Raw genomic sequence first — 16,535 nt, forward strand, 5'->3', positions numbered from 1 at the left:
CTACCTGGTTTACATCATCTGGGTTATTCTGATGTGGAATTATAACACGACTGACATCAATGACGTTAAAGTCAGATGAAACGTGACAAGGCGGTTCTGACTTCATACATATTTGATTTAGTACCACATGTGGAAGTGGCACTCATTTTCCACCAAAACAAATCAAGCTATCACTAAACTCTATTTCAGCATTCGTCATGCAGCTACACAGGACAAAGAACCGTTTGGACAGAACCAAACTTAAAGCCTGCATACACATTTATCAGCAACCATAAAGCACGAAACTCGCTCCGGACTTATGAATGAATTACTTGCTTAAAATAAGCCAAATGTAAATAAAACTGGTACCGGTGAAAAATCAGCTGTAGCTCAGATACAAGTTTTTATACTGCGTATAAAATTAAAGTTGGTAATTTAATCATGCTCTGTCTTTAAATATGATCTTATACAATCTTATTTAAAAATGACAAAGCATTAATTGTTGTATATTTGATCAATGTATACTTCTTTATTAATTGAAAGAAATGTAACCATACATATCAATCAGTTAATACTTTAAACTTTTTTAGATTTCAGAAAACATTAAAATCTGATAAATTCAGAAGTTGAAGAAATGGCTTTTTTTCTATTTTTGACTAAAGTAGAAAAAAAAGGATTCCCTAATTATCTGTTTTTTGATTTGAAACTTACTTAAAATCCAACCATGTTTTTGAAACTCAAAAACATGGTTTCAAAAACATGAAACCATGTTTTTGTATGGTTTCACGTGCAATTGATTGGGTACTGTTTGGTTTCAAGTGAGGATATTTGATCAACCTGGCCGATCTCCAAGAACCATCAAAAACCGTTGCAATAAAAGGCGGCAACACAGCAGACCCAATTCACTTCGTAAACGTGGGATCTGCTTTCTGAACGAACACACAAGTGAGACTTTTGCACTTGGCCTTAAGAAGTGACAAGCGGGTTACTGTGTCGATTCCACGTTTCCCACGACAATGGATGGTAGCAGTAACGGAGATTGCCACCACCCGTTGGCACATCTCTTTTAGCTCCAAACGTGCCACTACGTGGTTTGTAGTCTTACAAATTTACGTTGGGGGGAAAAACAAAACGTGAACAGACATACGGCCAGAGCTCACTGATTCAGTTGTTCTCCGGCAAAATTATGTTAAACTTATTTAAAGATTAGAAAATGTTTGTGATTTAACAAATTGTTGAGACCTGCGTGCCAGGTTCAGCTTCTAGCAGAAAATTAATTTGTAATTTTTATTTTGAAAGTAGAATCTAGTCATAATCTTTCAGAAAACAATGTACGTTGAATTTCTATGTATTACCTGACAAAAGACTCTCATTGTTTTTAATTCTTTACTAGCTAATATGGATTTTTAGCTGAATAAAGAAATGGTTACAACCTATTTTAACCAAAAAAACCCCTCAAAAGTCTTCACCTGGACTTAAAGTCTCGGATTTTAGTTTCAAATTAATTGTATGTCATACAACCAGGGGTGAAAGTAAAAATGTCCAAATATTTTGGGTAAATAAATGACATAAGTAAGAAGGAATGAACTTGGAAGATTTTGTTCTATGTTTACAGGTAACACATATGTACTATTTGTACTATTACCATAACTACAAGGTTTTTGCAGTAATTATAACATCTTCCAAGTTCATTCGTTTTTATTTAATTCTACATAAAATAAATGAGCTAAGACTGCAGCTGAGACAGAAATGTACACATTCTCCCATGAAAGAGCAGATTTGATTTATTGGCCTCGTCTTCTGCATTTCTTCCAGCTTTGCTTCAAGTAAGGCAAATAACATTAACTTGTTTACACATCTTAAAATATTTATTAATTAAACATTTCAGTTAAACACGACCAGCTTCACATGCAAAATAACTTCCTCTACTGTAACTACCCTAAAAATATTTTCCTTTAAATAGCAACTACAAGTTCTTCTGTTTGAATCATGTTTGTTGTTTTTGATTAGCAATAATATTGTTGGTTTTGTCATAAAACCTTCCCTTAGTTTGCCAGTGTTTGTAACAAATCCTTTGATTAAATCAAGCTGATTTGGAAAAAAGTCCATAAAGTCTTGGAAAACTTTATAGCCAGATGATAATCATTAATGTTCAAAGCTTCAAAAAGTGCAGCTATCCTTTTTCAAACTAAAACTTTAAGGGATTTGTTTTAGACGAACAGCATGAGTATTTTATTCCTTTGGTGAATTTTCTTTTTTTTGCTGACGTTGTTAGCTTGCATACGTTAGTACATTTTAGCACAGTTTCAAGGCATGTAACTAATGAGTTCCTGCTTACAACTTTAAAAAAAGAGGAATCATTAGGAATTTCTTTATGCATTTATTTTTTTTTCCTTTGTTCCATGCTTTTTTGTCTTAGCAAACTAAGCTGGTTAGCTAATAATTGTTAGCACATGCTACCATAGTCTCAAGGTATGTAATTTCACAATGAAATTTATTAGAAATTCATATATATTTTATACTTTTAATATTTCTTTCCATTGAGCAATGCTTTATGTCTTTATATGTCTGTGTCCACAGTTAAAGCTTAGGAAGCTTGAACTGTATTGTTAGCTAGTAATCGTTAGCACATGCTAACGCAGTTAATACCGTTATGAGGTTGTATAGCTTGTAAACTTGTTTCTGCTCACAAATATCAAAGAAACCCCTATGAATTTTTCAATGCTACAGTCTCTTGATATAATTTGCTTCATAGACTTCTAGACGCTTTTCTGACACTTTTGCTTCTGTGGCACACATGACTGTGCGCTGACATGTGTTGAAAGAACCGTTAGCGTGCTAGCTCTCGCTCTGCGATTTTCCGTGGTATTTCTCAGCTGTTGGTTTGGACTCATGTATCCCTCATTGCATGCGCTTCATAACAAGTGTTTTGCATTCTTTTCCCCCCGGTTCCCTCTCTTTGTTCCTCTTTGTGTTGCCATCAGATGTTTCAGCCCATGATTTTGTTCATCCTCATTCTTGTTCTCTTCTCGTCTCTCTCATACGCTGTCATCTTTAAGTTGGTGTTCCTTTTCGCGCTTTTCTTCCTACTCTAGTCTGACCGTTCTCCACACGTTTATTAGTCCGTTAGTTGATTTCTTTTAATTTGCGTCCCCTCTCCTGCTTATATTCTTTATCATTTTATTTATTTTTATTTCCCCCTCCTGCTTGCTTTATTTCATTGGTCCCTTACCCTGTTTGGTGTCTTTTGTCTGTTTTGTCCACAATCCACTTCACACATGTCCCCCCACCTCTCATCACGACCACGGCCATCCCTTGTACCCGTTGCCCACCCTTCTACCCCTTTACCACGGCCACTACCCCTTTACCCTCCCTTCCCATGTCACTCACAGTCCGTTCAGAGGGATGAGCTGGAGTGGCGTCTAGGACAGGAGCGAGGCGTGGAGCCCCAGAGCCAGGTTGGGGGCCCGGCCCAGAGCAGGGGAGCCACGGGACTCCCCATGTACCACAGACCCCTGGCTTTAAGAATAGAGGTCAGTGCCTCTTCCCTCCTCTATATCTCCACTTCACCACCAGTTTAGGCCCTCTGCCAGGTCTAAACATTTGGATTTGAGTTGGATGCTGTTTTAATTTAATTGCTCCCTCAACTAAAATGATTCAGAGCAAAATGTGACTTAAAGTTTTCACCTTCGAGTGAGCAGCTGTCTAATGAAGCTCCACAGGGTTTAATGAATTTTTAAGTAGAATTTGAAAATAATTTGAAGCTTTTAATGCTTAACATACACTGTAAAAAAAAGTAACTAATTTACGGTAAAATACCATCAGAATGTTACTGTTCTGGTGAAATCCATTCTGGTGAAATCTGTATTTATACATCAAAATTCTTGCAACCACAGCTGCTGGTATTTTACCATATTTATACGGTAAAATTCTATAGTATATTATAGTGTATTGTAAATGTAAGCACAATCTATTTTCTCCAAAAACATGAATCAAAAATAATAATTAGCTATATTTCAGTTCAACAAGATGGGGATTCTCTGAGGGAGGAAAATCTTTGTGAGGTTTATAGATTAATAAAAATTATGAAAATTTATTTTTTTGTCACTTTCCATCAGCTAGCTGCTGGTATTTTGCCATAAACTAGAGAAGTTTTTTTATTTTTATCTTTAAAGTGCATTTATGTATGGTGCATATGTCAAACTCAGGGCCAGCCTAAGCTTTTTTTAGGGCCCTAAGCAGATTTTTATTTGAGGTCCCCTTACCGCCCCAAAAAATTATTTGGATTTTGAAATGCAGATTAGTATTAAAGTGTGGCATATTATTTTAATTATTTGAAAGTAACATTAGCTAATAAACTCTAAATTTAGAGTAAACAAGTTAACACATAAGCACATCATCAGGAAGAAATTAACCATTATCTGTTTAACAACTATAACAAATTTTTATTTTCATGTGTAACTGCTTTTAGTTAGCAGTTAAGGAAAAGTTTACAATTTAAAATTGACATTTTGAGAACCACTGTCACATTCTTTACTCGCATAGCTGTGAAGTCAAGATTCGGAAGTCATTTTTGAGAGCTGCTGAAACTAAAACAGCTCTAATATTTTGCATTAAAAATTTATGAATAGTATTATGTATTATTAGTAGTTCCTTCTTTCACTTTTTTTATGCTTTTCTTGATTTTTTTAGATATAAAAATTATGTTTTGTATCAACAACGAGCCACTTCGTGCAAACTTCGGCAATGTTTTGAAAGCCAGTGATTTAGAATACTTAGTTACAATCCACCTCCAGTTTAGTGCAAAGAAATCAGTTATCTAGCCTTTGAAAATAAAACATATTTTCATAAACAGGGATCTGAATCACAAACAATGAAAATAGTTTATGTATGTGATTTATAAATTGTGAAATATGTAATAAATTAAGCTTACAGTTAACATATGTTTATGATATTTAATTGTCGTAGTTCATGAAAATATTGAACTAACTGTTGTGCAGTGGTTAATTACATGGATACAAACCTGTTGAGAACAATAATAGAAGTCGAAATGGGTGTCCAAATTCACCCAAATCTATTATTAGCAAATATTATAGCCTCTCAGACTTGCTTTGTGTAATTTTTACAGTGTGATTATTTTTGTCTAATTTAGATTTTGCTTTTTGTTTCAATAGGGTGAAATTCAGTCAGCTCTCTTACGAAACCTCAAAAATGTCCCCGAAATTTATCACGTTTGACATTCAAGCAACAGTCACTTGACTATAAACACAATCTCACCTCTATGGAGGATGTTTCTGTCAAAAAAAGTGTATGTACAAGTAAATGTGTACAGAAAAAAACTTAGAATATGCCAAATGAAATATATAATAAGGATTGTATGTTTTGTTTGTGAAGAAAATTCTTAAGAAAAAAAGAGCACACGTTGGCTTGTACATACATTTTGATGTTTTTTGACAGCTATTTTTCTCCATACATTCCCGTCACATTTAATTCTCTTTTTTATTATTTGTTTGTTTTCCCCCGTACATCTCATACCTGCAGTGATAGTTTTGATTACAGTCGTTCTGCTGCCGGTTTATTGCCCTTCAAGGTGTCAGCAGCTAAAATCTGCTGTTGATGTGACTGTTGGAGGTATCAGAGCTGAGTCTGCACACATTTCACCCCGAAGCGAAGCTATGCCCCCTGGCGCCGCTTCACCACTGAACACTCTCACTTTCCAACATCTAAATACACATTGTGCACCATATTTATCATGTATCCCTTGTTTGTAGCGACTTAGCTCTACACGCTGAGGCCATTCATAAACGCCGGCTGATGCTTGTGTTTATAGAGTTACGTAATGCTGGCAGTGGCGATGCGGCGCATCGCTACTGTGGTCACAGTTACAGCACATTCGTGTGGACTTTTTGTTCATCTCCTGGGCTTTCAGCAGCAGCCTAATCTGTGGGGTGAAATAAATGAATGGGTGAATGGGAAAGCAGCTTGGATATGGCAGGATTAGCACCGCGCAGTCAGCATGTGTGATTTGCATTTCATTTGACATTGGGCTTGACAGGGAGGTGATGCCGGGTCAGGACAAACCGAGGAGCTCGATTTACCGACGACGGAAACTGAAGAGGTGCAGGAATGGAAATCAAAAATGGAATATTAATCCTGTGGGTTAAATTTGACTATGTGGTTATCAGTTTTTAACACTATTGATCAGATCCATATTCATAAAAATACATAAAAAGCAAATAAGAGACGTTTTTGCTGAAGCTGCATTATTCAACCTACAAAATTGATTAGAAATACATTTATGTGCATCTAAAAAAAAAGAAAGGATGATGGTTGCATAATAAAATACTTTCATATAGGGGTTAGAGCTAATTAACGGCCAAAATTCAGTTTGTCTGAAAACTATGAGGTCAGTGTTTTTCAAGGTGGGGGGTATGGGCGCCTGGAAGTCCACCTACAGGCAAATAGAGGCCCAAGAAAGCTGAGAATTTTTTTTTGTCGAATAAATTGTTTAATCACACACTTTTAGTCATTTTTAGAAATTAAAATTTAATCTATCTCCATATTAGGGCCATTTTACATAGGAAGAAAAGAGAGTAGCTTGTGCCAAAAAAATTTATTAATTTGCTAGAAAAAAATACTTTGACAATTTGAGATGAAAAAGACATTTGTGAGAAAAAACTCGCAAATTTCTCTTTTTTCCTCAAAAATTTCTGAAATCAAATTCTGTTTTCTTTTTTTTTTTTTGTCTTGTATAATCTACATTTTTTCTGAAAATCTGATGTTTGGGACTAACTACTCGCCATATTCAACAGAATTAACAGAAGAATTGCTTGAAATAAGCTACTCTCTTTGTAATGCCACCATACATTAGTTATAAATATTCATTGGTATTTTAATTAACTGAGATGCACACGTCTTTAAAAACAACACAGTACCAAACTTTAATTTAGCAAAACTGAATAAACATCTTAAACAAGTTATCTGCCAAGTTCCCCTCAGCTGGTGGTTTCTTTTACAGTGAATAAACCAACAACAAATACAATCAGCAAGAAAATCCTCATTTTGACCTTTAACCTGAATTATGGTAAAACCTTTGCATGGATCTTAATAAAAGTTTATCTTTTTGTGCTGTTGTGGGTTCAGCACCGGGACACGGCAGCTGCTGACGTTCAGTTTCGTCTGGATCACGAACGCCGGATGAGAGCAGTGACAGAGGAGCGGGAGCCTGGCAGCAACCTGCCCCAGGTACGCCATGACATCACAGTTACCTGAAGTCTGAACAACTTTAAGAAGCAAGTTGCAACTTAATATCTTTCTGGAGAAGGAAAAGTAAAATAAATGACACCTACTTCTGTTCCTAAATCAAAAACTCGGCCGTTGTCTTGAATTTGTTTTTGTTTTTTGTCATTTTCGGATGAAAGTTTTCGAAAGTTCACTGCTCAATAAACAGTGACGTCCCAAAAAATTATGAATCCATTATTTTAGTGGAATCAGTCAGAAGGTAAGTTGAATTTTCATGCCAGTGTCAGCAAGCTGCAGTGAGATAATCTTCCTCGGCGTAGACAGAGCATCTGCATAGCATAGAATGAGTTTCAATATTGGTACTTTCAAAGTATTACTTTAGTGTTGCATCAAAAAATTGTGATAGTTCTGATTCTTTCTTTTTTTTTTTTGACTTATCCAAAAAGTACTAATTCAGAGAGATAAAAAAAACAATGATGAATGGTTATGGACTGGTTTTATCTGTTAAATTATCAGTAAATGTGCTAAATATTAAATATACGACTGATAAATAAAATAAAGAAGAATGCATTGTTTTGCTGCTCATTGTTAACAATATGATGACTAGATAACAAGGTCAGGAAATACTTTAAGAAAAAATTAGCAAGGGAGAGGGAAGTAGTTTAGTTATGCTGGCTTCATACAGTCTGTCAACAAAGTGAAGCTTGAAGTGATTTAAAATGTCATGATTTATGATACATGTGTGATATAAGCCTCAAATATTTCTGAATGTCTATATTTACTGCTGGTTTATGATTTAATAAAAGCTTAATAATCTGCATAAATAAGCATGTTTTCTGTGGCAGGAGGAGCAGCGTTTACGCCTGGAGGCGCAGCGTGAAGGCCTGGAGCTTCAGGGCCTCCAGAGCCACGATGCGCCCTGGGCTCAGGAGCGAGCGCTGCTGCAGCAGGAGGTGCGCCTGTTCAGACGCAACACCATCATCTTCTACATGAAGCTCAGGGGAATCCTGCTGCACTGGAGGCTCGGCTGCAAGGGCGACTCTGGAGACGAGACCGGCGGCCCCGACGTGAGCCAAGCAGCTTCTGTTCTCATAAATACAAACACAGACGATTATGTGTCTGCTACACGTTTCAAAGTATTTACTTTAATGATCATTCAACTGATTTGGAAAGCACTTGAGTTTTGAATACAGTTCTTGAACATACTTGATATTCAAACTGCGCAGTTTGGCCATTAAGTGCAATTTAATCCCTAATTAAAAGCCTAAATTTGGAAAACATAATTTACAACTGAAAGCAGATATTTTCATAAACTTTATAAAAAATAGACACATTTTTGTGTCTGTGTCTTCAGTTAAATCAGATTGAACTTTTATTGTTTTAGATCAGTTTAATTACCAAAATTACTTCTATTTGCTAAATGTCAGTAATTTTTTCAAAGATTTTCTTTGTATATTGTTTAAGCATTTAATTTGAGCAGGAAGGTAATTTATCTTGATTTTCTTTTATTATTTCAGTGTAATTAACATTTATTATTCCTAATTTTTCAATTACTTATTGATGTTCATAATTTAAATAAATCTTAATTTATTAATTAATTCTAATATTTTATATGTTAAATAACTTTATTGAAATCGGGGGATTTTTTTGTTAAATTTTGTTCTCAGTCAGATTTAAAGGTGTTTGTCTCAAACATTTTCTCCCTGCAGTAGAATGTAAAATACCATCATGAAACATTACTAACAGTAATTAATGAAATCATATAACAGTGAAACCGTATTTTTAGTTCATTTGTATTGTTTTTAAGACCAAAGTGTGACATGGAAATGCTTGAAAAGTGCTTGGATTTTACGTGACCGATTTAGGACGTCTTTAGGACTTGTTTTCTGATTTCAGTGCAGATTATTTCTGAAGTCTATCAGATTACCGGTTATTAAAGCCAAAGCAGTAAAGACAGTAAAAAACGAGCATCTTATCCTGAGTCGTTTCCAATGGTGGAGATATTGTGACTCGTTTAGCTGCCAGGCTTGATTGAGTCTCTCCGTTTACGGTTTGACTCGTCGATTCTGCAGTCGATGCTCCACTTCTGCTCGTTATCCTCCTGGGTTTCTGGTTGATTGGAGCCGCAATCTGTGAGATTCATGTTGTGTTTTGTACTGCTTTTTGCTCAGAGGATTTCCTGGACATCACAGCCTTCAGCGAAGTCTGACCGCTGCCGTTTAAATCTGTCGATAGAAAACTGAGTGCTGTAGTTAAAGCTGCAGCATTGATTTAATGTTTGTAAAGGTAAAAATGCTGGTAAAAATTTGGAAGAAAAAGTTTAGAGTGAGAAAGTATTGCTTTCCTTTTCGGTTTGATTCCTGTCAGATTTACTCCACCTGAGTCCATGTGTGTGTAAATGTCCAGATTATAAGTCATGTGTGTTTTCCTCCAGACTCAACAGTGGTTGCCTGTCTTCTTCTTCACTGTCAATGTTCGTAAAAGCTGCCAATCTGTGGCAGGAAGTGTTGCTATGAAAAGAGAAGGGAGTGCATGAATCAGAGCGCGGTTGTTCCTGACTCGCTCATCTGTTCCAGTTGGAGAAGCTGGAGGGTTTCCCAGAGATGGGAGTGACGGCGGAGCCGGCGGAGGGAGAGGCAGAACGAGACGACAGGCCGTGTTTAGCACAAACGCCGGGGGACGTCCCCGAAACTGGACCCGCCGTCCCTCTGCTGTCCCCTGACCAGCACCTGCAGCACCAGAGACAGGTACTGACCCGCTTACAGCCGCTACGCTCACGTTTTAAATCACTGGACGTTAAATAGACATGCATAGTTCCCATGGGATGTGAACAAATAACATTAACACACCTTGGGACAAATATCAGAATATTATAATAAAAATAAAGAATAACCAGGTTGGCAGTGTTGGAGTTAAGGTCTTGCGACCTTCAAAGTAGAATGAATAAATTATAAAACAGAAGTTAAATAAATAAGTACATAAACTGGTCAATTAAAACAATGTATAATTTTTCATCTATATTATTTTTTTAACAAAGAGAGTCAAAAATACATTCCAATACAAATAATAAAAGGTTGGCTGCAGCAAAAGAAAAAATATAACAGAGGGATCTGCTTTTGAGATCAACTTAAAACTTTGTAGCTGGCAGCCATCTTTGCAGGCGGTTGCTATGGCAACAAGCTACAAGCTTAGCACTACTTTCAACTCCTATCTAACTTATAAACAATAAAATTACATAGAACATATTACAGTTTTTAATCACTCTACGCACATGTGTATAACACTAAGGTAAATATCAGTACTTTTTAATGTAGCGCTGCCGAACTAGCAAAGTTAGCTTAGCTAGCGTAGCTTATAGCTGCAAGCTAAGACGGACGTGTGGGGCAACAGTTTTTTCAAAGAGTTTTTTTTGACTCAGTTCAGTGTGAAAGAGAACTAGACCAGCTGCAAATGTCCCAAATTGAACCAAATCTACCGCTGTTGTCAAAACACCCTCAGACCACAAAACCATGTTTTGTTGCTGCAAATTAAAAAAAGGTTAATTGCAGAATTCATTCTGTGTTAAAACCACAGAATGACTTTAACACAGAATGTTAGTCGTTCTGATGAAATAAAACAGAAACTGACATGAAATTGGGTCGAATTAAGCCAATTTAGAAACATGGCTGCACTTATTAATGAAAAATTAACTTGTTCTGAAATTTAAATGTCTTCCTTTCATCTGAAATTGGTGAATCAGTGCTTTTCGCACTCTCCAGTTGTACTTTATTCTCCTTTTCTATGTAAAAAATATTCTGGCACAGTAAGCAGATTCTGACCCTCTTAGATGTGTCGAATAAACCCAGTTTTCTGCTTCTTATTGAGACCAAAATCAAATCCTGGAATCTCGGTTAAATGTGATGTTTAAAGAAGCTGACGTGTTTTCTTTCTTAGAGATCTGCTTTTAGGTCCCAGTCGCCCACTTTACTTATCTGTAACGTAAAACCTGTACATGTCCGCAGTCTGGATGCATTATTAATCACCCTGAAGTGCTTAACTTTGTAGAAGCTTTTGATTTTTTCCCTTTTCACATCATGAAGAGGATTTTTCTTGAGCTCTCACCTCATGGTGCTGTGGGTAGTTTTCCATTTTGCCCGTACAATGTTCTGTTGAGTAACTACAGGATGTGCAAGCTGTAGTATGTTGCACCAACTGTATGTAGTACAGTCACAGATTTTTTTGTAGGATGTTACTCAGTTATTTGCAGAAAATTACAATCCACATATTTTTTTGTAGAGCATTTATGAAGAGTTTGAAATAAAATGTTCCAGTTGGAAGCTGAAATATCCAGGTGCAATGCTAGTTGATACGCTATTAATTGGAGTTTGGAAAGCTGCCAATCGGGGAGTGCCATTCATTTTTATTCACTTGAAAGAAGATGTCTTGACTTGCTGTTTGAAGCAGCCAATCCCCTGTTATTACCTCAGTCTGCTCCTCCAGACTAGTGGCAGCAGCAATTAGCAAACACCTGGTATAACTGCAGATCTGCTGAGCTCATTATGTAAGTTGATTCTCAGTCCAACGCTCCTAACAAAGGCTTTAAACAGCTTAAAGCATGGCTGTGATGACATGCTGAAGGCAGTGTCAAAAAGAGCAGGAGCTTCTTAAAGAGACAGAGGCCTAATTTCAAGGTGTCAGATTTCTCTTAAATCATGTTTGATGTATTTTATAACAACTGAAATTAACACAGTTAGTTGATTGTGCTACAAAATGGCTTTATGTGCCTGGAAATACAAACTACCAACCATTTAAATTTAGCCTTCACTTTATTATTGGTCATAAACTTTCATGGCAGCTTCAGGCCTTCCTGCACCTGAGCGCATTTTAAACTGCTGACAGAGCCAGCAGCCCAGTAGTGACACCTCCAGGTGATGACTGGTTTCCCAGGAACCAAAAGCAAAACCCACCACTGAGCCAAGCTGCTCAGTTCTCATGCAAGTCTAATAAATTATATTTCAGCTTTTATTACAGAGTAACTTTGAGATTTCTAGGGATTTCTGCCATTATTTTGTATCCTTCTGTGTCTAAATATTTATGCAGGCTTCCTGTGTGCAATGTTGCTGTTTTATTTTTAAAATAATGAACGTGTTGGTTGTCTGTTTGCAGTTTGGGGAGAACAGGCGAGTGCTGCAGGCCCTGCGGTCGCTCCTCGAGGAGTTTCGAGACGAGCTGAGGGAGGAGCAGCTGAGGCGGTGCCAACTTCAGCAAGCGTACGCCAACGACAAGGCCGCCTGGGAGGTCAAGTGGACGGAGATGAAGTGCCAGGCCGCCCAGGTACAGATGGCGTCTCACCGCCCACCTTTAACGGAGTGCAGCAATCTGGTGGAAAAAAGCTGTTCTTTCAGGAAACATGTTGCCCCTTCCAGGCGTGACGGCCAAATCTGAACACGCAGCATGCGTGAGCCATTTCAGGCTGCACTGAAATGATTAAAAATAAACCACAATTTTATTTAAATATTGTTGCTGGGGACATTTTGCATTTAAGATAAAAATAAAAAATAAAACCTTAATATGTTCTACCCACAACTTTTCAAGTGCTAATTTTAGCACTAAATATAGTTTTTTTAAGTTCTTGGATAATTTTTAAAAGCAGTTGAGACCCAAATGGATGAACAAAAACCATTCAAAATGTGAATTTTGAGTAATCGGCTGGGAAAGAAAAGCCCAGAACGGACTGAATCGTCGTTAAATCGATCCGGCAACTCAGCCGCCTGTAGCGTTGCAGCGCACAGTCAGCTGGAGGACATGTTCTCCGTCAGACCGAAGCGCTCGGAGATCCAATCTGAAGCTCACCGTGTCAGAGTGGAGTCTCTTCTAAGCTTTATCTGATTAAAAAACGGGAAAATGCAGCTTTTGGAACCAATTAGGAGGCTTGAGCTATAGGAAGAAGATTATCTTTTTAACTCTCGCACTTCTAATCCGCGCGCCTCTTACACGGTCCAATCCCCCCACAGTGCAGAGGTTGCTGAGGGCTGCTCTGAGAACTAATGTGCTTAGTTTCATCTGATAATGTCGGCTCGCTCCGGGCTGCTTCGTTCTGATTAAGCTGTTGGAAATGTTCTTTTTACCCATCATGATTATGCAGCTCAGCAGAGCGGAGGGGAAATGAAAACCGCCCCTCACCTGTGAACATAAGGTCCAGTTTGACCTCTGGCTTGTTTAAAAAGCCTCACAGAGTTTTCTAGCTGCGATATAAACAAGGCAAACAGTTGTGAAAGTTATGTAAGTGGCCTTGAGATGCTCCTCACCAACACTTCGTTCTGGTTTGTACCGTTCTGCTGGCGCATCAAAGCCTCTCTGAAGATCACAGAAAAAACGAGAAGTCGCAGCTTTTTTTGTTCTGCAGCTTTGAAGATTTCTGCAGGACCTTTGAGTCCTTCGCTCAGCATTTCTCTTTCTCAGGAGAAGACGGATTATAAGACAAAGTCAGAAGAACAGCTTTTGTGTTTTGTCTGAAATGAACAACGTAACAGAGGCCCAGGCACAACCCAACAGACAGTGTTGGTTGTTTTCATCCAACACCTGTGTGCATTTTTTCAGATTAAGACCACCTTTTAGCATGAACAAAAGTAGAAAGAAAATAACAAAAAGCAACGTGTTGGAACGGTTCACAGGCCTTGTCCACATGTATAAATATATTTATAAAAACAAAAATCTCCGCCACATCATTTAAAAGATATTGATCACACGGAATAAGTTTCAGAAACATTTTCATCCACATGATCTGCCTCTGAGAGTGGATTTAAACATGCCGCACCCATAGGGGGCAGTGTAGCAAATCAGATTGCTTCAAAGCAACCACAACTTGTTATTCTGACGATTAATTGAACAAATAAATTGGCACATTCTGCACATTCTGGCAATTGTATTTAATTTTACCATGTAAACTTATTTCCTGTAGTATTAGAAATGCTTTTAAATGTGCAAAAGAACAATTCAATCCCTTTTAGAAATTAGCAAATAAATATTTCTATTGCATAAAATGCAACAACACACCACTTTCTTTTATTTATATATATAATGCGAACTGAATTTAAAAAATTCACTGGATCTGAATATTTTACTGAAAACAGAGCAAAAAAGATATTTATGAAAAGCAAATATTATTATTTGCTTTTTTATGCGGTTTCGACTTAATGACTGCTCTGAATATGTTGTTCATCTTCCTGTCTGAGGTGTCATAAGTCTGTCTGTGTGTTGGTCTGAGCAGCTGGAGGAGGAAGCAGGAGAAAAGGTGCGAGGCGAAGCTCAGGGAGGAGAAGAGGAGCCACCTGGAGGAGAGGCGGAGTGGGCCCTGACCCAGGAGCGTGAGGAGCACCGGCGCCTGCTAGCCCAGAGCCACAGCGAGTCTCTGGACCTGCGCTGGAGGCTGCAGCACGGAGAGAAGAGGTGGAGCCGCGAGAGGGCGGAGCTCCAGGAGCGCTTCGACCGGGAGCGCCAGGAGTGGGACGGCAGCATGAGGGAACTCCGTCGGAAGATGGACCGGGTGAGAGACGCTGGGACTGATCCAGATCTGTGAGAGAAACATCCAGAATTTAAGACAGAACTCTGGATGTTTCTGATGTTGCTCAGCTGGTTCAGTAAGTTCAGTTCACTGAACGGCAGCAGGAAGATCCTCCATACTGTCCAGTCAACATGACAACGTGTTTTATTCTGACATAAAGATGGTTAAAGATCTAAACACATTAACTCAGCATCCATCCATCCATCCATCTTGTATTAAATATAAAACCAGAATTTTTTTTTTATTCTAATCCTTCCACATAATTAAAAAAATCATCTGACATGAAAATAACTGAGTGACTCTGATAACAGGATCTTATATTCATCACAACATCACAGAGAGATTTTTAAAATGAAGATGATGAAATATAGAAACTTTTTCTAGTCTTAGCGATGAAACTAAATCAAATCTTGAAGTCTTTGACTTTGTCTCAGCTGATCTCAAATGACTGTATTAATCTGAAGCAAAGACAAAGCTCTCAGATTGCATATCCTCCCTGCTGTGGTTAGAGCAGCTTCCCAGGGTCACTGAATAATGGATTTACTTTTTCCCTCAGTTCCACCGGATTCTTCGTTTTGTGTCTGCTGGTCAAAGCAGAAAGCAGCAGAATGAGCGTCATTACCATGATAGCACTGTGAGACTATAATCATATAAAGCAGGGGAGAGGAAAACAGCTCTCTTAACACGGCTAAAAAAAGATGCTGATGCATCACTGAACGTAGATATGAAGGAGTAAAGGCAGATACATTATTCAGCAATGTGTTAATAAAGATAGCTTAAAGATGCTCAAATAAACTGGCTCTTCTTAAGGATTACTAAGGGACTCTTATTACACCAATAAGAAAAAAATGGAGTGTATTTGCGTAAAGCATCAATAGTTATTCTATGCATGTGGCCATTGCCCATGGTGTTAATTTAAAGCAGCTATAGGTGGCGCCGTGCTTTATGTGCTTCAGGGGGAGAGATAATAAAAATCGACAGGGCAGCCAGTGGAAAAAATGACAGGAAATAAATGTTCACACATAACAGACGGCATCTGTTTGGGTTTTAACTGCAAAAGTATCCTTGTACAAACTGGAAGATGACAAACCAGAACATAATAAAATAACATGTTTAATAGTTATTAACACAGTTTGAAATTATTGCCATAATTTATTTCTTTAATGCAATCATAAAAAAATCCAGTTTTTAAGTCAATTAAGCTTGAGGGTTTAAAGATTTTAAAGCCCTACCTGATGCCACACTGTAGGGCTGCACAATATATTGCAAATAAATCACCATCGCAAAATTAGTGTGCAAAATTCACATCGCAAAGAACCTGGACTGAAACGATTAATCGGATTAATCGCGATTAATCCGATTAATCAATTCTTTGTTTTGTTTGTTTTGAATTAATGAGCCGAGCAGATTATAGATTTGAAACATGGCAGTTTTTCTAGGAGAAACATTTGCATAAACTGAGCACTGACGTGATTAATCGAATTAATTATGATTAATCGATTATTGAAATAATTCTCGACTCCTTTAGCAATCGATTAAACTGGAATATACAGCCTAATCAGCTGTATATCAGACTCAAAAAAAGACCAGTTGATGAAAGAGCAACAGACTCAGTCAAAAATGTACAAAAACATATACATGTGTAAATATATTTTATTCAGAAATGCTCACGTGGCATAACTTTAGCTTCGAATGGTTCAAATTCTGCATAAAAAAAAAATCTGCATAAAATTCTGCATAAAAAAAAAATCTTTTTAAAACTCTTATAAAT

At 37.4% G+C, this 16,535-nt stretch overlaps 1 protein-coding gene across 3 annotated transcripts in view; it reads left to right on the top strand.

Annotated features, from left to right (window-relative positions):
- Positions 1-16,535, top strand: part of LOC129377980 (microtubule cross-linking factor 1) — a 66,674-nt gene that overhangs the window by 34,131 nt on the left and 16,008 nt on the right. For all 3 annotated transcript variants that reach the window (XM_055058200.1, XM_055058202.1, XM_055058201.1), the window contains exons 6-11: positions 3,372-3,512; positions 7,123-7,224; positions 8,067-8,288; positions 9,798-9,968; positions 12,367-12,534; positions 14,471-14,746. In XM_055058200.1, the coding sequence (XP_054914175.1) occupies positions 3,372-3,512; positions 7,123-7,224; positions 8,067-8,288; positions 9,798-9,968; positions 12,367-12,534; positions 14,471-14,746 (1,080 nt within the window). The remainder of the gene's footprint in view (positions 1-3,371; positions 3,513-7,122; positions 7,225-8,066; positions 8,289-9,797; positions 9,969-12,366; positions 12,535-14,470; positions 14,747-16,535) is intronic.

Source organism: Poeciliopsis prolifica, unplaced genomic scaffold, assembly GCF_027474105.1.
Source record: "Poeciliopsis prolifica strain line A6 unplaced genomic scaffold, Auburn_PproV2 SCAFFOLD050, whole genome shotgun sequence".
Lineage (NCBI taxonomy): Eukaryota > Metazoa > Chordata > Actinopteri > Cyprinodontiformes > Poeciliidae > Poeciliopsis > Poeciliopsis prolifica.